This window comes from Scyliorhinus torazame, chromosome 2 (genome assembly GCF_047496885.1).
Source record: "Scyliorhinus torazame isolate Kashiwa2021f chromosome 2, sScyTor2.1, whole genome shotgun sequence".
Classification (NCBI taxonomy): Eukaryota; Metazoa; Chordata; class Chondrichthyes; order Carcharhiniformes; family Scyliorhinidae; genus Scyliorhinus; species Scyliorhinus torazame.
Genome location: NC_092708.1, coordinates 336,172,175 through 336,194,574, shown reverse-complemented (window position 1 = coordinate 336,194,574; position 22,400 = coordinate 336,172,175). Strand labels below are relative to the sequence as shown.

Sequence of the window (22,400 nt, the reverse complement as noted above, 5' to 3'; positions counted from 1 at the left end):
TGAAAAGAGCCCAAAAGTCAGTTTTTGCGGGAGCCGCTGAATGTGCGACTTAGCTCCGCATAGCCGCAACCGGAAGTCTCGAGAGGGAATCCTTTTGGCAGTGTCCGCTTCACCAATCTGCCCCAAAAGGTCTGTGGAAGCTCCTGAAAAAGGTCTGAGAGTCCGTTCCAGACGGGAGCTGCCGAATGCGCGACCTACTCCTCCATGGCCACCACCGGAAGCCTCGTCCCCGCTTCTTCAATGGCCTTGGTGAGATCTTTTCACAGTTGTTCTCTCTGCTGCTAGAATTCACCTTTAATAAGGGCCCTCAAGTCAGCTTGAAGCCTTTAAGCTTGCCCTTCCCCCGCCTGCATGCTGGAAGAGGCTTTTGTCTTTCCTGCAGCTCCAGCCAAATCTTTTACTGTTTCTGCTGGGTCTGGTAACCAAGAGACATACCATTCCTGGGGGACACTGTCGGGGGAATGTTGCAGTCTTCTTCCCACACCGGGAAATGTCGAAAAAATGCCGTTGGGGGCCCTGTAAAGAGCCCAAAAGTCCGTTCCAAGTGGGAGCTGCCGAACATGCGACTTAGCTCTGCACAGCCGCAACCGGAACTGAAGGGTAAGTCTTGCCTCACAAATTTGATTGAATACTTTGAGGAGGTAACAAAGTATGTAGATGAAGGTAGAGCAGTTGATGTTGTATACATGGATTTTAGGAAGGAGTTTGATAAGGTTCCCCATGGTCGGCTCAGGAAGAAAGTGTGGTGGTGTGGGAAGGAGGGAAATTTGGCCAATTGGATAAGTAACTGGCTATCACATAGAAGACAGAGGGTGGCGGTTGATGGAAAATTTTCAGACTAGAGACCAGTTACCAGCGGTGTACCACAGGAATCAGTGCTGGGTCCTCTGCTATTTGTGATTTTTATAAATGACTTCGAGGAGGGGGCTGAAGGGTGGGTCAGTAAATTTGCTGATGACACCAAGATTGGTGGAGTAGTGGATGAGGTGGAGGGCTGTTGTAGGCTGCAAAGAGGCATTGATAGGATGCAGAGCTGGGCCGAAAAATGGCAGATGGAGTTTAACCCTGATAAGTGCGAAGTGATTCATTTTGGTAGGACAAATTTGAATGCAGATTACAGGGTCAACAGCAGGGTTCTGAGGAATGTGGAGGAACAAAGATCTTGGAGTTCATGTCCACCGATCTCTGAAGATTGCCACTCGTGGATAGAGCCGTGAAGAAGGCCTAGTGTGTTAGCATTTATTAACAGAGGGCTCGAGTTTAAGAGCCGTGGGGTTATGCTGCAACTGTACAGGACCCTAGTGAGACCATATTTGGAGTATTGGGTGCAGTTCTGGTCACCTCATTATAGGAAGGATGTGTAAGCATTGGAAAGGGTGCAAAGGAGATTTACCAGGATGCTGCCTGGATTGGAGGGTAGGTCTTATGAGGAAAGGTTGAGGGAGCTGGGGCTTTTCTCATTGGAGCGAAGGAGGATGAGAGGCGACTTAATAGTGGTTTAATATGATGAGGGGGATAGATAGAATGGAAGTTCAGAGACTATTTCCTCGGGTGGATGTAGCGGTTACAAGGGGGCATAACTATAAGGTTCGGGGTACAAGATATAGACAGGATGTCCGAGGTAGGTTCTTTACTCAGAGTGGTTAGAGTGTGGAATGGACTGCCTGCTGTGATAGTGGAGTCGGACACTTTAGGAACTTTCAAGCGGTTATTGGATAGGCACATGGAGCACACCAGAATGACAGGGAGTGGGATAGCTTGATCTTGGTTTTGGATAAAGCTCAGCACAACATCGAGGGCCGAAGGGCCTGTTCTGTGCTGTACTGTTCTATGTTCTAATGTGCAAACTCCACACGGACAGTGAGCTGGGATCGAACCCGGGTCCTCAGCGCTGTGAGGCAACAGTGCTAACTGCTGCCCTAATATAACTCCTCTCATCATTGAATGTCATGTCTACTTATTCTATCTCCCTGGTAAATTCTGAAGTAATGTAATTATTTAATATTTCTGTCATCTCTTATTGTTACCTGTGGTTTAATCTTCTCCATCCCTCAGGTCCCATTCCCACCACAGCTGTAATTTCTTATTGGTGTGCCTGTAAAATAATCTACTCTTCTGTTGTGTTCCATGATAATTTAACGTTAGTTTCTCTTAGTCTTTCTAATCGACTTCCCTCCTGATCTCTTCACATTCTGTCTGATTTTGCACTCCTGTGCTGTGTACTTAATATAAGCCTATTTCTGAACCCACAATTGTTTCCTTACATCTTCATCCATAGAATCCAATTGGTGTATAGTTTGCTCCTTCCTTTTAAAAGGAGTATATTTTCCTTGCACGTTGAAATGCTTTAAATGCCCCCAATAGTTTTTCAATGTCATTGTTTGCCAATATAGTTGCCCATTTTATTTGCCCAAGTTCTACTCTCAGCCCTTCAAATTCCACTTTTCTCCAATCTATTAACTTTATTTTTATCATGATCATGTCTTTCTCGGTTATGGTCACCATTGCCTTGATGTTCTACCTTTGCTTCGGTTATCTGTTTCAGTTCATTCCCCATTACTAGACGAAAAAGCAAATGATCCTTTGTTGGACTTTTTGATATTGGGTGAGAAAGGAGACCTGTACACATTGCAGGAACTCCATTCCGCCTCTTCTGTTCAATTAATATCTGGGTAGTTGTAATCCCCCATGGTTCTGGAACAAAGAAAAGTGCAGCATAGGAACAGGACCTTCAGTCCTCCAAGCCTGCGCCGACCATGCTGCCCATCTAAACTAAAATCTTCTACACTTCAGGGTCCGTATCCCTCTATTCCCATTCTATTCATGTATTCGTCAAGATACCCCTTAAATGTCACTATCGTCCCTGCGTCCACCACCTCTCCGGCAGCGAATTCCAGGCATCCACTACCCTCTGTGTAAAACACATGCCTCGTACATCGCTAAACCTTGCCCCTCGCACGTTAAACCTATACACCCTAGTAATTGACACCTCTACCCTGGGAAAAAGACTGACTATCCACTCTGACTATGCCCCTCATAATTTTGTAGACCTCTATCAGGTCGCCCCTCAACCTCCGTCGTTCCAGTGAGAACAAACAGAGTTTATCCAACCTCTCATCGTAGCTAATGCCCTCCACACCAGGCAACATCCTGGTAAATCTCTTCTGCACTCTGTCTCAAGCCTCCACATCCTTCTGGTAATGTGGCGACCAGAATTGAACACTATACTCCAAGTGTGGCCTAACTAAGGTTCTATACAGCTGCAACACGTCTTGCCAATTTTTATACTCAATGCCCCGGCCAATGAAGGCAAGCATGCCGTATGCCTTCTTGACTACCTTCTCCACCCGTGTTGCCCCTTTCAGTGATCTGTAGACCTGTACACCAAGATCTCTCTGACTGTCAATACTCTTGAGGGTTCTACCATTCACTGTATATTCCCTACCTGTATTAGACCTTCCAAAATGCATTACCTCATTTGTCTGGATTAAACTCCATCTGCCATCTCTCCGCCCAAGTCTCCAAATGATCTATATCCTGCTGTATCCTCTGACAGTCCTCAATCGCTATCTGCAATTCCAGCAACTTTTGGGTCATCCGCAAACTTATTAATCAGACCAGTTACATTTTCCTCCAAATCATTTATATATACACACTACAAACAGCAAAGGTCCCATTACTGATCCCTGCGGAACACTAATAGTCACAGCCCTCCAATCAGAAAAGCACCCTTGCCTTCTATGACCTATCGAGTTCTGTATCCATCTTGCCAGCTCACCTCTGATCCCGTGTGACCTTACCTTTTGTACCAGTCTGCCATGAGGGACCTTGTCAAAGGCCTTACTGAAGTCCATATAGACAACATCTACTGCCCTACCTGCATCAATCATCTTAGTGACCTCCTCGAAAAACTCTATCAAGTTAGTGAGACACGACCTCCCCTTCACAAAACCGTGCTGCCTCTCACTAATACGTCCATTTGCTTCCAAATGGGAGTAGGTCCTGTCTCGAAGAATTCTCTCCAGTACTTTCCCTACCACTGACGTAAGGCTCACCAGCCTGTAGTTCCCTGGATTATCCTGGCTACCCTTCTTCAACAAAGGAACAACATTGGCTATTCTCCAGTCCTCCGGGACATCATCAGAAGACAGTGAGGATCCAAAGATTTCTGTCAAGGCCTCAGCAATTTCTTCTCTTGCCTCCTTCAGTATTCTGGGGTAGATCCCATCAGGCCCTGGGGACTTATCTACCTTAATATTTTTCAAGATGCCCAACACCTCTTCTTTTTGGATCTCAATGTGACCCAGGCTATCTACACACCCTTCTCCAGACTCAACATCCACCAATTCCTTCTCTTTGGTGAATACTGATGCAAAGTATTCATTTGGTACCTCGCCCATTTCCTCTGGCTCCACACATAGATTCCCTCCCCAGTCCTTCAGCGGGCCAACCCTTTCCCTGGCTACCCTCTTGCTTTTTATGTACGTGTAAAAAGCCTTGGCATTTTCCTTAACCCTATTTGCCAATGACTTTTCGTGACCCCTTTTAGCCCTCCTGACTCCTTGCTCAAGTTCCTTCCTACTTTCCTTATATTCCACACAGGCTTCGTCTGTTCCCAGCCTTCTAGCCCTGACAAATGCCTCCTTTTTCTTTTTGACGAGGCCTACAATATCGCTCGTTATCCAAGGTTCCCGAAATTTGCCTTTTATCCTTCTTCCTCACAGGAACATGCCAGTCCTGAATTCCTTTCAACTGACATTTGAAAGCCTCCCACATGTCATATGTTGATTTACCCTCAAACATCCGCCCCCAATCTAGGTTCTTCAGTTCTCACCTAATATGGTTAGAATTATAGATTTCATAGAATTTACAGTGCAGAAGGAGGCCATTCGGCCCATCGGGTCTGCACCGGCTCTTGGAAAGAGCAGCCTTCCCCCAATTTAGCACATTCACCCTAGGACCACTCTTATCCTTATCCACCAGCACTTTAAAAACTTACTGAATTGTGGTCACTGTTCTCAAAATGCTCCCCTATTGAAACTTGTACCTGGCCGGGCTCATTCCCCAATACCAGGTCCAGTACAGCCCCTTCCCTAGTTGGACTATCTACATGTTGTTTTAAGAAGCCCTCCTGGATGTTCCTTACAAACTCTGCCTCGTCCAGGCCCCTAGCACTAAGTGAGTTCCAGTCAATATTGGGGAAGTTAAAGTCTCCTATCACAACAACCCTGTTGCTTTTATTCCTTTCCAAAACCTGTCTACCTATCTGCTCCTCTATCTCTCGCTGACTGTTGGGAGGCCTGTAGTAAACCCCCAACATTGTGACTGCACCCTTCTTATTCCTGATCTCTACCCATATAGCCTCCTGCCCTCCGAGGTGTCCTCCCGCAGTATAGCTGCGATATTCTGCCTACCCAGTAGCGCAACTCCTCCACCCCTTTTACATTCCCCTCTATCCTGCCTGAAACATCTAAATCCTGGAATGTTCAGCTGCCAATCCTTCCTTCCCTCAACTAGGTCTCTGTAATGACAACAACACCATAGTTCCAAGTACTAATCCAAGCTCTAAGTTCATCTGCCTTACCCGTTATACTTCTTGCATTAAAACACATGTACTTCAGACCACCAGTCCCGCTGTTTTCAGCAACATCTCCGTGCCTGCTCTTCCCCACAGCCATACTGGCCCAATTCCTTAGTTCTCCCTGCCTCTCCAGTTTAGATGCAATCCGTCCTTCTTATTCAGGTAACACCTGCCCCGGAAGAGCTCCCAGTGGTCCAAATAACTGAAACCCTCCCTCCTGCACCAGCTGTTTAGCCACGTGTTTAGCTGCTCTATCTTTCTATTTCTAACCTCACTGGCACGTGGCACAGGGAGTAATCCCGAGATTACAACCCTAGAGGTCCTGTCGTTAACTTTGTTTTTTCAAAAAACACAATGCACCTGCCTATTTCTTCCTCCAACTCCTTTTTACTGCCATTTTTATCCTGAATAAGTAGCTACTCCACTACCCTGTTTTCTCTCGCTTTCTCTTCTAAAGATGCCATACCCTGTAATGTTTATAATTCTCAGTCACGTTTTTTTTTTTTTAGTATCTTAGTAATCCCTACCACATCTGGCATCATTGCCTCCAGCTCTCCCGTTTTATTACACTGTGTATTGCTGTACAGACATTTTAACAGTTCCTCCCTTAATTTAGGTTTAACCATTTTTAGACTCCCTATCTATAAATCTATTTTTTATTCCCTTGCCATCAAGGTCCTCCCTTACTTCTTTCCTGTGTTTGTCTGCCTGTTCGGTTTACATTTAGGCTGTTTCTTGTAGATCCCTTCTTATCTCCTTACTAGCTTAAATTCTTTGCGAGTCCATTTCCATCAGGACACAGGTTGCATAACCTTGTTCAGGTGGAGCTCATCGGATCTCACTCATGCCAATGCCCGATGACTAGGAATCCTACTTTCCCACAATAGCCCTTCAGCTATGTGTTAATTCCCTTATCTGTCTGCTCTTATACTAATTTGCATGTAGCTTGGGCTATTACCCTTGAGATCCAGCTTTTTAAAATTCAGAACCCAGCAACCATTTCAGCAGGATCTCCTTCCTACCCATGATGTTTGTTCCAACACAAGGCATAACAACTGCATTTACTCCTCCCTTTTTAGGTTCCTCTCTAGTGAATGGGAGATATCCCTTACCCTGGCATCATTAGACAACATACAAAATCTATTCTTGTTCTTGGCTGCAGATGAGGCCATCTATCCCTCTAATTATGGAGCTCGCTATTGCTACCATGTTTCTGTTTTGCTCTCCTCACCCAAACATCCTTCTGTGCAATGGTGCTTTAATCTACATCATGACCCACCTCCCTGTAATCTTTCTCTTTGCCCTAGAGTTCATCGCACCTGTTGGAGGGGACTAGTGACTACAGAATATCCTTCTAAAATCCCCATTACCTGGCGAACTCTATTCTGGTTAAAACTGTCCAGAGACTCCTCCCCTCTTATGTCTGAATCTCTACAACTCACACTCCAGCTCAATTGCTCTGATTTGGAGAGATTTGAGATGGACACATCTCCTGCAGATGTGTTAGCTTAGGACAGTTGTCCCATCCACAAACTCCCACGCTGTACATCTGAAGAATTACACCTGGATTATACAACCTGCAAATGGCACTAAAGGGGTGTGGATAATTTATAGATGACCCTTGACAAAATAAGATATTAATATTCCTGCAAAATAAACTTGTGTAATTGGCAAATTAACTCAAATAAAACAAGTGTGAAGCAGCACATTTTGGTTGGAGGTTTCAGGGGGCCATTAACTTCCTTGGAAATAAGTGTCTAAATGAGGTGGAGGAACAGAGGGAGCTGGAAATCCATTTACACAAATAACTACAAGTAATAATGCTGGTTAATAAGACCATAAGGGGACTTCCGGTTGCGGCTACGTGGAGCTAAGTCGCACATTCGGCAGCTCCCACAAAAAAAGGATTTTTGGGCTCTTTTCAGGGCCCCCAACGGCATTTTTTCGACGTTTCCCGCTGTGGGAAGGAGAGTACAATAGTTCCCAGACAGTATATGGCTTTTACCAGGAGCAGGGAGACTAAAATTCAGAAGGTACGAGGGAAGAACAAAATGGCGGCGGCCGGGGACTAGGCAGCGTGGATACAGGGGGCGCAGGAGCAACAGGTGGTTACCCAGCGCTGCTTTAGGGAGATCAAAGCGGAACTGCTTGAGCCGATGAAGGCTTCTATCGATAAACCGCTGGAGACACAAGACGGCCCAGGGGGTGGCGATCCGCGAGGTCCGACAAAAGATCTCCGACAACGAGGTGGAGGCGCACAAGAAATGGCAGGAGCGGTTCGAGGAGAGGGAGAATCGGTCGAGGCGGAAGAACTTGCGGATTCTGGGCCTCCCGGAGGGGCCGGACGTGGGGCCCTATGTGGTCACCATGTTGAACTTGCTGATGGGAGCGTGGTCCTTCCAGAGGCCCCTGGAGTTGTAAGGGGCCCATAGAGTGCTGGCGAGGAGGCCCAAGGCTAACGAGCCTCCACGGGCGGTGCTGGTGCAGTTTCATCGGTTCGTTGATCGGGAGTGTGTGCTCAGGTGGGCCAAGAAGGAGAGGAGCAGCAGGTGGGAGAACGCGGAGGTTCGAATATACCAGGACTGGAGTGCAGAGATGGCGAAGAGGAGGGCCGGGTACAATCGAGCGAAGGCGGTGCTGCACAGGAAGGGGTGAAGTTTGGCATGCTGCAGCCGGCGCGACTGTGGGTCACCTACAAGGACCGGCACCATTATTTTGAGTCTCCGGAGGAGGCGTGGGCCTTTGTTCAGGCCGAGAAGTTGGACACAGATTGAGGGTCGGGATGGGCGTTTGGGGATTGCGGTTGATATGTTACTTTTTGAGGGGGGGGTCCTTTGCTCGTTTGTTTCTTTCTGGTTTGGTGAGGGTGGTTAGGGCGGGTTGGGCACTGGTTTGGTTGGGTTGGTCGGGGGGGCTCTTGGAGGGGGCCGGCAGTGTGATGGGGCCCCGCGGGGGAGGGGGAGGCCCGAGTCACGGGTGAGGGGACTGGGCCTGTAAAAGGAGCTGCGTAAGAGGTGGCGGGGCCGGGTAGGTGGTAAGCGCGGGCTTTTTACCGTGCTGAAAACTGGAGGGGCGGGGCTGTTTCCCGCACTTGGGATGGAAGGGGGAGGTGGAGAGCCTGCAGATGGGGAATGGAAGAGGAGGGTGTGTCACACAATGGGAGGAGTCGAGGGAGTGGCTGGGGTCAGCAGGAGTCAGCTGACTTGCGGAAGTGCAATGGGGGAAGTAAAGCAGCTCGGAGGTGGGGGGAAAGAATAGAGTTGCTGCTGCTATGGTCAAGGGGGAGCTGGAACGAGTGGGGGGGGGGGGGGTTTCGAGACAGGGGTCTGCCGCCGTGGGGAACGGGCCGGGCGTGGGGTGCGGGCAGCCCCCTGATCCGGCTGATAACCTGGAATGTAAGGGGACTGAACGGGCCGGTCAAGCGGGCCCGCGTGTTTGCGCACCGGAAGGGACTGAAGGCGGATGTGGTCATGCTCCAGGAGACACACCTGAACATAGCAGACCAGGTAAGATTGAGGAAAGGGTGGGTAGGTCAGGTGTTTCATTCGGGGCTGGATGCCAAAAATCGAGGGGTTGCGATCTTGGTGGAAAGGTGTCGTTCGAGGCGTCGAGCATTGTGGCAGGCAATGGCGGTAGGCACGTAATGGGTAGTGGTAAGCTGCAGGGAGAGAGGGTGGTACTGGTCAATGTGTATGCCCCGAACTGGGGCAATGCGGGTTTTATGCGCCGCATGTTGGGTCGGATCCCAGGTATGGAAGGGGGGGGCCTGATAATGGGGGGAGACTTTAACACGGTGTTGGATCCGGCACTGGATCGCTCCAGGTCTAGGACGGGTAGGAAGCCGGCGGCGGCTAAGGTGCTGAGGGGGTTTATGGACCAGATGGGAGGGGTGGACCCTGGGTGATTTGCAAGGCCGTGGGCTAGGGAATTTTCATTCTTCTCATGTCCATAAGGCTTATTCCCGGATCGACTTTATTTTGAGCAAAGTGCTGAAAGCGAGAGTAGAGGATACTGGGTACTCGGCGATAGCCATTTCGGACCACGCCCCGCTGGGTGGACTTAGAGCTGGGGGAGGAGAGGGACCAGCGCCCGTTGTGGCATTTGGAGGTGTTGTGGCGTTTGGGCTGTTGACGGACGAGGTAGTGAGTGAGCGGGTCCGAGGATGCATAGGGAGGTACCTGGAGGCCAACGATAACGGGTAGGTCCGAGAGGGGATGGTATGCGAGGCGCTGAAGGCGGTGGTTAGGGGAGATCTGATCTCCATTAGGACCCACAAGGAGAGGAGGGAGCAGAGGGAGAGGCTGGTGGGGGAGATGGTGAGGGTAGACAGGAGGTATGCGGAGGTGCCTGAGGAAGGACTGTTGAGGAAGAGGCGCAGCCTCCAGGCCGAATATTCGACCCGGTGACCACCAGGAAGGTGGAGGAGCAGTGGAGGAAGGCCCAGGGGGCGATTTAGGAGTATGGGGAAAAGGCAAGCTGGATGCTGGCACATCAGCTTCGGAAGTGGGACGCAGCTAGGGAGATCGAGGGAGTTAAGGACAGGGGAGGGAGTGTGGTTGGCATCAATGGGGTCTTCAGGGACTTTTGAGGAATTGAATCGGTCCGAGCCCCCACTTGAGGGAGGGATGGGCCACTTTCTGGGCCAATTGAGGTTTCCAAAAGGTGGTGGAGGGACTGGTGGCGGGATTGGGGGCCCCGATTGGGCTGGAGGAGCTGGCCAAAGGGATAGGGAGCATGCAGGCGGGGGAGGCACCGGGGCCGGACGGTTTCCCGGTCAAATTCTATAAAAAATATATGGACCTGTTGGGCTCGTTGCTAGTTAGGCCCTTTAATGATGCAAGGGAGGGGGGGGGGGGGGGGGGGGGGGGGGGGGGCATTGCCCCCGACGATGTCCTAGGCACTGATCTCCTTGATCCTGAAGCGGGACAAGGATCCCCCTGCAGTGTGGGTCTTACAGGCCAATTTCGCTGCTAAACGTAGATGCCAAGGTGCTGGCGAAGGTCTTAGCCACGAGGATTGAGGATTGTGTGCCACAGGTCATCCACGGAGACCAGACGGGGTTCGTGAAGGGGAGGCAGTTGAACGCGAATGTGCGGAGGCTTCTGAATGTTATCATGATGCCGGTGAGGGAGGGGGAGGCGGAGATAGTGGTGGCGATGGACGCTGAGAAAGCCTTCGATAGGGTAGAGTGGGGGTACCTGTGGGAGATGAAGAGGTTTGGGTTTGGGGGAGGGGTTTGTTAGGTGGGTCAGGCTGTTGTAAGAGGTTCCGATGGTGAGTGTGGCCACAAACAGGAGGAGGTCTGAGTACTTTTGGTTGCACCGAGGGACGAGGCAGGGGTGTCCCCTGTCCCCCCTGCTCTTCGCACTGGCGATTGAACCCCTGGCTATGGCACTGAGGGAGTCAAGGAACTGGAGGGGTTGGTGCGGGGTGGGGAGGAGCATAGGGTGTTGCTCTATGCGGACGACTTGCTGCTAGAGGTGGCGGACCCGGTGGGGGGAATCCCGGAGGTAATGAAGATCCTCAGGGAATTCGGGGATTTCTCGGGGTACAAGCTCAACATGGGGAAGAGCGAGCTGTTTGTGGTTCACCCAGGGGACCAGGAGGGGGGTGGGGGGGGGGGATTGGCGAGCACCCACTAAAAAGGGCGGAGAGGAGCTTCAGGTATTTGGGGGTCCAGGTGGCCAGGAGCTGGGGGGCCCTGCATAGGCTTAATTTCACAAGGCTGATGGAGCAAATGGAGGAGGAATTCAAGAGGTGGGACGCGTTGCTGCTTTCCTTGGCGGGTAGGGTGCAGTCAGTCAAAATGACGGTGCTCCCAAGGTTTTTGTTCCTGTTCCAGTGCCTCCCCATGTTTATCCCGAAGGCCTTTTTTAGGTGGGTCAACAGGAGCATAATGGGGTTTGTGTGGGCGCGAGGGACTCAGAGGGTGAGAAGGGTGTTCCTGGAGCTGAGTAGAGATAGGGGGGGGGGGCTGGCACTGCCCAACCTCTGTGGGGACTACTGGGCCGCCAATGCGACGATGGTGCGCAAGTGGGAAATGGAGGGGGCTGCATGGAAGAGGCTGGAGACGGCGTCCTGTGTGGGTACGAGTCTGGGGGCGCTGGCAACAGCGCCGCTGCTGCTCCCTCCAAGGAGGTATACCACAAGCCCGGTAGTGGCGGCTGCCCTCAAAATCTGGGGGCAGTGGAGTCGGCACAGGGGGGGAAGTCGGGGCCTCGGTGTGGACCCCAATACGGGGGAAACCACCGATTTGTCCCAGGGAGAATAGATGGAGGATTTTCAGGGTGGCACAGGGCAGGGATTCGAAGGTTGGGAGACCTGTTTGTGGATGGGAAGTTCGCTAGCCTGGGTGAGTTGGAGAAGTATGGGCTATCCCCGGGGAACACCTTCAGGTAAGGGCGTTTGCCAAGCGGCAGGTGGTGGAATTCCCGCGGCTGCTGCCACGCACAGTACAGGACAGGGTGCTCTCGGGGGGGTGGGGATGATCTCGAAAACTTACCAGGTGATGCAGGAGGAGGAGGCCTCGGTGGTGGACGTGAAAGGTAAGTGGGAGGAGGAGTTGGGAGAGGAGATCGAGGAAGGGACATGGGCAGATGCCCTAGGGAGGGTGAATTCTTCATCTTTGTGCACGAGGCTCAGCCTCATACAGTTTAAGGTGCTGCACATGGCACATATGACCGGGACAAGGATGAGCCGGTTTTTTGGGGGTGAGGACAGGTGTGTTAGGTGCTCAGGGAGCCCAGCAAACCACACCCATATGTTCTGGGCATGCCCAGCGCTGGAGGAATTCTGGAAGGGCGTAGCGAGGACGGTGTCGAGGGTGATAGAATCCAGGGTCAAGCAATATTTGGGGTGGCAGAGGAGCCGGGAGTGCAGGAGGCAAAAAAGGCCAGTATCCTGGCCTTTGCGTCCCTGGTAGCCCGGCAGAGGATTCTTCTTCAGTGGAAGGACGCGAGGCCCCCAAGCGTGGAATCCTGGATCAACGATATGGCGGGGTTTATTAAGTTGGAGAGGGTGAAATTCGCCTTGAGAGGGTCGGTACAAGGGTTCTTCAGGCCCTTAGACTTCCTGGCAGAACGGTAGACATTGGTCAATGGCAGCAGCAACTCCGGGGGGGGGGTTACTTTATTTTTGTTTTGTTTATTTACACTGGGAGATCTGAGGGGGTGTATATATTTGCTATGCTGGCTGTGTGTTCAGTCGGGGTGTTAATTTATTATTTATGAACAAGGGGGGGTTATGGAGGGTTGTTTTTTGACTGTTTTGTATTTAACCCTGTTGGGTTCCTTTTTCATTTTGTTATTGATATTCTGTGAAAACATTAATAAAAATTATTTAAAAAAAAAATAAGGCCATAAGAAAGAAAAACATTGGGTTCATTTCTAGAGGGATACAACAAATGAGCAGAGAAAGTGAAAAAAGAAATATAGACACAGGAAAACAGAAACCCCCCCAGAAAATGCTGGAAATACTTAGCACAGTCCAGATGAAAGGTCATCAACAACCTGAATGTTAGCTCTGCTTTACGCTCTTGATAGATACTGCTGGATCTGCGGAGTATTTCCAGCATTTTCTGAAAAGCAGAGAAATCATGTTAAACTTGAATAGAACTGTGGCTAGATCACAGTCAGAATACTGTGCGCAGTTCTCATCTTCAGGATAAGAACAGAAACATTGGGAAATGTGCAAAAAATATTTACTAGAATACCAGAACTGAGTTTACAATCATCAAGAAAATTTGAATTAGAAAAGAGAAGATGAAGGGGCAACAGAATTCTGAAACATGTTTGACAGGATAAACTCAAAAGATACTTCCATTTTTGGGGGGGGCAATAAACATTAAGACAGTCGCTAATAAATTTATTATGGAATTCAGAATAAATTTTACTCAGCAGGTCAACATATGAAGCAACTCGCTAACACGAGGCAACGTAGCTGAGGCAACGAGTCTAAATAAATTCAAGAGGAAGTTAGATAAACATATGAATGAGAAAGGAATGGAAAAAAATGGTGAGATGAAGTTAGGTAGGAGGCATAGACAGTCATGGGCCTGTTGGGCTGAATTGCCAGTTTCTGTATGTACTGAATAACACTTAGTAATAGTGTGATTTCTCGAACAAATTCATTCTGGTTATCCATTATTAACTGATGGCTCTCCATGTGAGAATTAATTCTGTCCTCCACAATAGTCTCTGGTAGTTTGCCTGCCATGGACATTATACTGATTGACATGCAATTGCCAGGATAGGATTTATCCCTCTCCCCTTTTATAAACAGGGATGTGTTACCTCCAGTTCTGTGGCACCATGTCCATTTCTAAGAATCAAAAGATTGTTATCATACCTTGTTATCTGTATCTGAGCTTTCCTCAGGAATCTAGGATGCAGCCCCATCATGGCTGGGTGACATTAATTTTTAAGTGATGCCAGGGCAGCATGGTGTTGCGCAGTGGTTAGCACTGCTGTCTCATGGCACCAAGGTCCCAGGTTCGATCCCAGCTCTGGGTCCCTCTGTCCATGTGGAGTTTGCACATTCTCCCCATGTTTGCGTGGGTTTTGTCCCCAAAACCCAAAGATGTGCAGGGGAGGTGGATTGGCCATACTAAAGTGACCCTTAAATTGGAAAAAATGAATTGGGCACTCTAAATTTTTAAAAAACTGAAGTAATGCCAGCCTATTTAGAGTCTCCATTTGAAATATTTTCATACTACCCAATATCTCCTCCACTGCATTAACTCCATTTTCTTCTGCAGACAGTTGTCAAGTGTATTAATTCAGTACCACAATTCATGACCTGTCTCCAATATATAATCTTCTAGTATCACAAGTAAGCTTATATTAACACTGCAATGAAGTTACTGTGAAAATCTCCTAGTCGCCACACAAGAATTCAGGATGCCCAAGCACATCTTTCGGGATCTGTGGGAGGAAACCGGAGCGCCTGGAGGGAACCTAGGCAGACACGGGGGAAGCATGCAGACTCCGCACAGACAGTGACCCAAGCTGGGAATCGAACCTGGGTCCCTGAAATGAAAATCACTTGTCACGAGTAGGCTTCAACGAAGTTACTGTGAAAAGCCCCTAGTCGCCACATTCCGGCGCCTGTTCGGGGAGGCTGGGACAGGAAGTGAACCGTGCTGCTGGCCTGCCTTAAAAGCCAGCAATTTAGCCCGGTGAGCTAAACCCTGGCGCTGTGAAGCAACAGTGCTAACCACTGTGCTATCGTGCTGCCCTCTACTTCGTGGTCCCTAATTGACCCACCATTCCCTGAACTATCCTTTTACTTTTTTAGGTTCCCTTTTCTGTTGGTTTTACGTGTCAGCTGTGGACTGTTTGGTAGCATGCTCCCCTTTGAGTCAGAAGGTTTTGGTAAGGCTTGGAGCACAAAAATCAAGGCCGATTTAGTACGGAATGTTGCATTGTTGTTTGGATGGGCTTGAAACCAAGGCTGCTCAGGTGGATGTGATCCCAGAGCACTATTTCAAAGTGCAGGGGAGGTATTCCCAGTCTCCTGGCCAATATTTATCCCTCAAATCAACATTCAAAATCACAAGAGAACAGATTATCTAATCATCATCATACTATTTACATCAACTTGCCATGTGTAAATTGGCAGTTGCTTTTTCTACATTAGAAAAGCAACTACACACTTCAAAAGTGTTAAGCACTCTGGATGTTTTGTGGTTGAGACAGATGCTGTTTTTTTTTTAAAAACCCACAATCATCTCTTCTCCTGGTGTCATTATTGTATCGGTTTTGTATTTTCATGTATTCTATTTTCCCTGGTTTTTGAACGCGTTTAGTATCTGTGATTTGTCACGAGCCTCCTTTGTTTTATTTTAACTTCTATAACCGTTGTAATTGTCAGCAGCTATGGGTTTGGATTCCATATTTTTCCTTCTTATGGAAATATACTTTATTTGTACCCAAACTATCACCGCCTTGAGGCCTGACACTACAGGTACTGTTTTCCTGAACAATCTTTGCTTCCAGTTAATCAGAACACTGAAATTGGCTCACATTCAGTTGGGCTAAAAACCTACTGATAAAGAAAGTTCTCCTGTACACGTTTCAGATGTTCTTCGCCCTTAACTTGCCCATTATTGTCTGCCCCTATCAATATCGCCCTTAACCTGCCCATTATTGTCTGCCCCAGTCAATATCGCCCTTAACTTGCCCATTATGGTCTGCCCCTGTCAATATCTGAGTAATTGAAATTACTTACTACTACCACTATGTTTTTACATTCCTCCATAGGTTTCCTATAGATTTGCTCATTATCTCCTTCTTACTATCCAGGGTCTATACTAAATAACCTTGCAATGGAAAAGGTCCTTCTTCGTTCCTTAACTTTCACCAATTAAATTCAGTCTCGAACCCTCTGGTGCATCGTCCCACTATAGAACTGTAATATCCTTCATTAATCTCTGCCACCATCAGCCTCACCTGCCCATTCCAAATCTTAATTTAAACCATCTTCCAGTGATTTTCAGGTAGTCTACCACAGAAATTGTTCCAATGCTCCACGAATCTGAAGTCCTCCCTCCTGCATCACTTCTCCAAATACGCAGTCATTTGCACTATCCTCCCATTTTTGTCATTAGCACATGGGACTAGAAACAAATACCATTTTTGAGATCCTTTTCCTTTGATCTTTTACCTAGCTCATGAAACTCTGCCTCTAGAATCTCTTCCATTTTTCTGTTATTCGTTCCAATGTGAACCACTACTTCTGGCTGTTAGCTTTGCCTTTAGAGAATGCCCGCCCCCTGTTCAGTGATATATAGTGGCACTGAAATCAGTATAAAACATCCTAAAGCTGTACAGTACTCGTAAGGCAACACACGGGAACGGTTTGTCCAGTGGTAGTTTCCAATGCAGTCACACTCTTGTTGTATTGTTGAGAAGAGCCACAATTAATAGAGAATCGAAGGAGGAAACTGAAGGAGATCTCTTCAGGTATGGAACAAGATAACGGAGTATCGATCTTGTATACAAGGTCTTAAATTAATTAAAGGAAATATGAAACATTACATCAAAGTTTGATATAAAACAATTTGCAAGTGGGCAAACTGATTAAAGACGGTCAGGAAATTCAATATGGAAAGAATGATTAATATCCAAGTTTATCAAGGTAGGGTAGGGTGAGGAAGCAAAGCCCTTGACGTAATTCAAGAGACAACAGTCTGATGATTGGGGATTTTAAAAAGAAAACATGAGTCAACTAAGATCAGATGGGGAGGAGGTGGCATAGTGGTATTGTCGCTGGACTAGTAATTCAGAGACCCAGGTTGATGATCTGGGGACCTGGGTTCAAATCCCACCACGGCAGGTGATGGAATTTAAACTCAATAAAATATCTGGAATTAAAAATCTAATGATGACCATGAAAACATTGTTGATTGTCGTAAAAACCCATATGGTTCACTATTGTCCTTTAGGGAAGGAAATATGACATCCTTTCCTGGTTTGGCCTACATGTGACTCCAGAACCACATAATTAGGTTGACTCTAAACAACCCCCTCAAGGGCAATACATGCTGGCACAGACTGTGACGCCCACACCCCATAAATGTATAAAAAACTAGCCTTCCTCATCCAGATATGTAATTTGCAACAATTCTACAAACATGTCACCCTGATGTTATAAACATCAATAATAATGTGCAAACATACTGAATATTCTCATTAAAACGAGAGAATAATCTTTGAAAGTAATACTTTAACATAGTTTTAGTTTCTAATATGTCATAGCATGTCATTTATATCTAACTACGTTAAGCTGTTGTAGAGATTTTAAGAACTTCACCAATTAAAGCACTTGCTAATAGGATTCCATTAGCAAGACCCAACATCAGATACCGTGCATTCTTCTGGTTAGCACTAGTAGCAATCTCACTTGTGGCAGGTTGTAATGCATTCCAATGTTACACCAGAGCGCATAAGCAGGCACTTCAGTGCAATAATGAAGGAGTGCACCGTTGGAGGTTCCATATTTTAAGCAAATTTTAAACATAGATTGACAGATCACACAAAATATTCCACTGTACAAGTCAAGGTGCATGGAAGTTATCCCAGTGCCTGGCTAACATTTATTCCTCAATCATTAAAACAGACCGGACATTCCTATTCTGGGAACTTGTTGCGCAAATTAGATGCCACACCTATCTACATTACAGCAACATTTCAAATGTATTTCATTGACTTTGAAGCTATGTAACATCCCATGGATGTGAAAGGTGGTGCTATGTAAATGGAATGTTAGTTCACGCAAGTAGAGGCAAGGTTTTCAACCAAGATCAAGTTTAATTACTCATACTATTCAGCCTGTTGAGATCAGTTAACCTAGCATATGAGAGTTTGCAATATTTTTACTGCATTAAAAATATAGGATTTACATGTCAAAGCTGAAGCAGAGTCACTACATCGCGCCACATAAGTGTCAGGCAATTCCATCTCCCCTGATATTCAATAGCATTACTCACCTACCAAAATCCTGAGAGTTACCATTGACCAGAAACGGAATTGGACCAGCCATATAAACATTATGACTAAGAGAGCAAGTCAGACGCTGGGAATTCTGTTAACTCACCTCCTGACTCCCCAAATCCAACAACCATCTACAAGGCACAAGTCAGGAGTGTGATGGAGTATGCACCACTTGCCTGGATGAGTGCAGCTTGAGCTCTACACCATGCAAAACAAAGCCACGCACTTGAATGGCACCCCACCCATTACCACAAACCTTCACTCCCTCCACCACTGATGGTGGCAGCAGTCTGCCCCATTTAGACGCACTGCAGCAACTTGCCAATGTACTTTCAACAGCATCTTCCAAACCGGTGATCTCCATCACTTAGCAGAACAAGGGCAGCAGATGAAGGTAACACCACTACCTGCATGTTTTTCCTCAAAGTTATACAACATCCTGACTTGGAAGCATATCATCATTCCTGCACTGCCTCTGGGTCAAAATCCTGGAACTCCCTCCCTTAAAAAAAAACACTGGCTCTACCTACACTTCATGACTGCAGACATTAAAGTAGGCAGCTCACCATCATCTTCTCAAAGACAATTAAGGATGGGCAACAAATGCCGGCCTTGCTAGCGATGCTCACATCCCATGAACGAATATAAGAAATGTGATGTCTGCTTAAAGGCAACTTTAAGCAAGCCCTTGTAAACAGATTTATTGTTGAGTTAAGATGCATTGATTTTTAAGTTGATGTATCCTGTGCATATGAATGTAGTAAACGTAGATAATTCTATGTTGCTAGGCAATTTAGATCACAGCAGTTCCATTATTTCACTGATGATATCATAATAAAGCAAAGGCCACTATAAATGACAAGTTATAAGGAGCACCATCATCATCTATTTGAATGATGGACTTTTTAAATTACTTCTCTCTTCTTTCTAAACTTTTGACCTCATTACAGAAATCAGAAAGACAAGTATGAAAAATACTTCAACATCTCTATCAATGCCAGTGTAAAGTGCATATGCGACCGGATAAATTCAATGACTTTTCCCATTTACCTCCCCCTGAAGGGGAAGGAATTAACCTTTATTTACATTTTCTATCATTCCAAATTCCAATCAGGATCAAATTCATCAGATGGTGATTGCAGTAGTAATTAGTGATGAACCATGAGGAGTTTTAATTTAAAAGAAAAAACCAAGACTAAACTGAAAGGTTTTTTCAGTGGTCCAACAATTTTATTATTTTGAATCAAATTATACGATCCGCTAATGTTTACATAGGCTTGGGAGGAGGTCCACGTGGTAGGTTGGCTCCTGGTCTGAAACGCGGAGGAGGAGTTCGGTCCTTCCTGGCCTCTCGTGAACGGTTTCTTACCACTTTGCTATGGATGGCACAGCTGACACAATAATGCAATTTCACGTACAGCTTGGGCAGCACGTATGCATCAAAAACACTGGCCTCTGAAATATCTCGAACGGCAGCAGCTTCCACGATGTTGCGGATGACAAACTTCTTAATGGCTTTGTCTTTGGGGACGCAGCGGGCACAGTTCGTGCATCTGATGGGCTGGACATGGCCACGGCCCTTCTTGGCACGTCCATTATTCCTTCGCTTCTTAGTCATCTTCAGCACGAGTCACCTCTTACTATTTTTGAAAGGAAAAAATGTTGTTTGACAAATTACTATTCATTGTGTTTTTGTTGTGAATGAATAAAATAGCCTTCCAATGTATTTTGCTTGCCCTAGTTTAGATCACTGAACTTTTGTCAATATGGTAGGTAGATTTCTTGTTCCTAGTCATCAAGCTTCTATCTAGAAGTGGCTAACAGTTCATTACTGCAATTCTTTCCTCCTCACTGAGACTTTGTTTGAAGAATATCTCTGAAGGTTACTTATTGACATACAAAATTTCATGGGTTGGATGCTCTCCATTTCACCCATTTTAAGGACTGGACTACATTTGCACTAAGCAGTTGGCCGCAAACAGAAATCAAGTGCCTTGGGCTACCGAAGTATTAGCCAACTTGAATAGACCTCAATTAAAGGAATATCGGATCCGAAGGGGCATAGGGCGATTGGTCTGCAATCCCGAAAGCAGTAGCTTCCCATGCTAAATTTCTGGAGCCTGGTGGTAAGCTCCTGCTCCTCACTATTTCAAAAAGAAAATGATGAGAAATTTTTGTTTAGGATGTTCTTCAGCCAAACTGCTATGACATGGTCAGATGCAATAATTGGGCTCCTATATACATCACAGCACCATTATTAACAATTTATATAGACCTAATGCCTGACACAGGAATAGGTGGCCCTAGATGCTGGGTAGTGAGACTGGGGAAATAATGTTGCAGCTATTTGAGTTTGCCATTTCCGCTAGGCTGGAGACCTAAAACTTCACTTTATGCACTGGGCCTAAAACTCTCTTTATTCAGTAACTTAGGACATTTGTACATCTACATTTTTTACTACTCCACTATATCATCCATTGCCCCATGCTAAAAATTGAAGTTACACATGCAAATTGGGTGTTTGACATCTTGTTAGAACTCGTGCGTACTGCTGGTTATAGAGCTTATTGGTTTAAAGCACTGCCACATTCCTTCATTCCTTAAAAATCACCTGCACAACAGAAACTAGATTACACAGCCGATTAACAGTTGACCAGAATTACAAAGTTGCAAACAAATTTTAACGATAAAATCCGATTATACTATGTTCTGAAGAAAGGTGCAAAATACCTTCAAAAGTATTGAAGAAATTGATATCAGGAATACAGCAGCACTGAAGCAATGTCCCTGGTCAGGCTACACCTCAAATACTATAACAAAAGTAAAATATCATGAATACTGGACACCTGGAAAAGAAATGCTGGCAACAATCAACAGCTTAGGCAGCACCAATGGAAGGAGAAACAGTAACATTTCAAATCAATGGACATTCTCCCAGTGTCTGTGTGGGTCTCACCCCCACAATCCCAAAGATGTGCAGGGTAGGTAGGCGGATTGGCCATGCTAAATTGCCCCTATTTGAAAAATATAATTGGGCACCCTTCATGATAGCTGACAGGGCCCTTGTCCATGTCAATTCCACTTCCTGCTTTTCAACCTTCACCCCTTCCTCTCCCTCTGAAGCACGATAGTGGCCCGCTTGTCCTCACCTTCCATTCAGGGATCATCCTCTAACACCTTCAGTGCAATGCCGTCACCGCCAAAATATATCCCCCCCCCCATATTTCACCATTCGAAAGGGATTTTGTTCTTGCTCCCTAGTCCATTTTTCTATCTCCCAAGTATATTGCAAGAGCAAGAGGTGCAACACTTCTTCCAGAGTGATCTCTTTGCTAACCACCTCAGTTTGACACCAAGCTTCTGGTCACTATACATCTTCATTCCATTCTGAACTTTCTATCCTTGGCTTCCCACACTGTTCCAATGAAGCTCAGTACAAGTTTGAGGAGCAGCATCCCATTTTTCTACTTGCCACTTTACAGCCTTGACATTGGATCTCAGCCACTGCTCCCATTCTGAGACAACATGGTTGGATTCAGAGGATGCCTCTACCAGAGCCATGGAGATATGAGTTAATGTTTGGATGATCTCCCACTGGAACATGGCCATCATGGTGGTCTGTACCCGTGAGACTTTTCTGTCTTTCTGAAGTGGCCTTCCTGACTGCAGCTAACCTGTCAGTCAGTTTGCCACATTTTCCAGGGTTTCCCACTCCTTCCCGCTCTGCTATTCTATTTACATGATCTCAGAATCCATCTCCTCTCTTTTCTTGACACCATTTGAATTCCATTGTGCCTTGTACCATAATCCATTTATTTATTTATTTATTCTTACCCTCCATCCCATTGACATTTCCTTTTAACTTCTTCCCCATTCCTTTAGTTCAGTAACTGCTTAAAAATAGTTATTCTCTACCTTTTTTGTTCTGATGAAAGGGCATTGACTTGAAAGGTTTCCCTCTCCTGACCTGCTATGTGTTTTCAGCAGTTTGTTTTCTCAAATACAGTGTTCGGTTCTGCTCACCAAGAGATAACAAACATCAAAGTTCTGGAAATAGTGTAAGGAAGAGTCATGAGGTGTCAGAGAACCGTGTTTTAGGAGTAAAGATTAGAAAACCTTGGACTCTTCAGTTCTGAAGGAGGCAAATAAGAGTCTCTATAGAGGTATACATGATACTAAGTGAAATAGAAAAGATAAACTGACAATTATTTCAAGTTATGTGACAACTGCAGGAAAAGAAAGATGTGCAGCTGTATTGCAACCACTGGGTATCCCAAAGTGCTTTACAGCCAATAAAGTACCGTTGAAGTGTATGTTGTAACGATAAA

At 46.5% G+C, this 22,400-nt stretch overlaps 2 protein-coding genes across 6 annotated transcripts in view; both read right to left on the bottom strand.

Annotated features, from left to right (window-relative positions):
• The window catches only part of bag5 (BCL2 associated athanogene 5), a 45,763-nt gene that overhangs the window by 17,873 nt on the left and 5,490 nt on the right, over nt 1-22,400 (bottom strand). For 2 of the 5 annotated variants that reach the window (XM_072490129.1, XM_072490122.1), the window contains exons 1-2: nt 18,639-19,123; nt 13,090-13,157 (exon numbers count right to left, since the gene is read on the bottom strand). The exons of 1 other annotated variant lie outside the window; for it this stretch is intronic. The gene's annotated coding sequence lies outside the window, so the exon portion shown is untranslated. Of the gene's footprint in view, nt 1-13,089; nt 13,158-18,638; nt 19,124-22,400 lie in introns of those variants that run through there. 2 more of the 5 variants (XM_072490147.1, XM_072490138.1) reach the window with 1 other exon arrangement.
• On the bottom strand, nt 19,281-19,690 carry LOC140402422 (small ribosomal subunit protein eS26). The gene has a single exon (XM_072490196.1). The coding sequence runs from the start codon at nt 19,688-19,690 to the stop codon at nt 19,340-19,342; it is 351 nt and encodes a 116-aa protein (XP_072346297.1). The 3' UTR covers nt 19,281-19,339.